Source organism: Sinocyclocheilus rhinocerous, unplaced genomic scaffold (genome assembly GCF_001515625.1).
Source record: "Sinocyclocheilus rhinocerous isolate Xijiao unplaced genomic scaffold, SAMN03320098_v1.1 scaffold4026, whole genome shotgun sequence".
Classification (NCBI taxonomy): domain Eukaryota; kingdom Metazoa; phylum Chordata; class Actinopteri; order Cypriniformes; family Cyprinidae; genus Sinocyclocheilus; species Sinocyclocheilus rhinocerous.
Window position 1 is genome coordinate 96,028 of NW_015627259.1, and position 1,188 is coordinate 97,215.

Sequence of the window (1,188 nt, forward strand, 5' to 3'; positions counted from 1 at the left end):
CTTTGGTTTGGAGCACATCATGAGGGAGATCGGTCAGATCTATGAATCATTTTCATCTGTGAAGAAGAAGAACAAGAAAGACCTGAAAGACTTCTCTTCTCTCCCTAGTTTTGCAGCACAGATGATGATCTCTGGATTTCCACTGGAGCTGATGGATGGAGATGCTGCTCATGTTCCTGTGATCTGGATCTCTGCTGTTCTAGATCAACTCATCAAGAAACTGGGAGACCAGAGTGTCTTTGTGCTGTCAGTTTTAGGGATCCAGAGCTCTGGGAAATCCACCATGCTTAATGCTATGTTTGGACTTCAGTTTGCGGTCAGTGCTGGCCGGTGCACCAGAGGAGCTTTCATGCAGCTGATCAGAGTCTCAGACGAGATGAAAACACTGATGCAATTTGACTATTTTCTGGTTGTTGATACCGAGGGACTTCGTGCTCTAGAACTGGCTGGAAGATCAACAAGACATCATGACAATGAACTGGCCACATTTGTTGTTGGTCTTGGAAAGCTGACACTGATCAACATCTTTGGTGAAAACCCAGCTGAGATGCAGGACATTCTTCAGATTGTTGTTCAGGCTTTCCTTAGAATGAAGAAGGTCAGACTGAATCCCAGCTGTGTGTTTGTGCATCAGAACGTTTCAGACCTCACAGCTGGAGAGAAGAACATGGAGGGAAGGAGACGACTGCAGGAGACACTGGATGAGATGACAAAACTCGCTGCTAAAGAGGAAGAATGTGCTGCAGAATGTTTCAGTGATGTGATTAGATTTGATGTTCAGAAAGATGTGAAGTATTTTGCTCAGCTCTGGGAGGGCAGCCCACCCATGGCACCACCAAACCCAAACTACTGTGAGAACATTCAAGAACTGAAGGAAACTATTGTATCCCATGCTTCAAGATCACGTGGAATGAGACTGAAAGACTTAAAAGATCGTATTAAAGATCTCTGGGAGGCTTTACTGAATGAGCGATTCGTCTTCAGCTTCAGAAATTCTCTGGAGATTTCAGCCTACAGGAAACTGGAGACCGAATACAGCAAGTGGTCCTGGAGTCTTCGCAGTGCCATGATGGAAACTGAGAACAAACTACACAACAAAATAGAAAATGAAGCAATTCATGAGGTCGAGGAAACTGATATTCAAAAAGAACTAAAGGAGACAAGTGAAGAAGTGAAAAAATCAATGTC

The 1,188-nt window shown here is 44.1% G+C and overlaps 1 protein-coding gene across 1 annotated transcript in view; it reads left to right on the forward strand.

Annotated features, from left to right (window-relative positions):
- LOC107726520 (interferon-induced very large GTPase 1-like) overlaps window positions 1–1,188 on the forward strand; it is an 8,316-nt gene that overhangs the window by 3,857 nt on the left and 3,271 nt on the right. Inside the window, exon 2 of the mRNA XM_016536140.1 lies at window positions 233–1,123. Within this exon, the coding sequence (XP_016391626.1) occupies window positions 233–1,123 (891 nt within the window). The remainder of the gene's footprint in view (window positions 1–232; window positions 1,124–1,188) is intronic.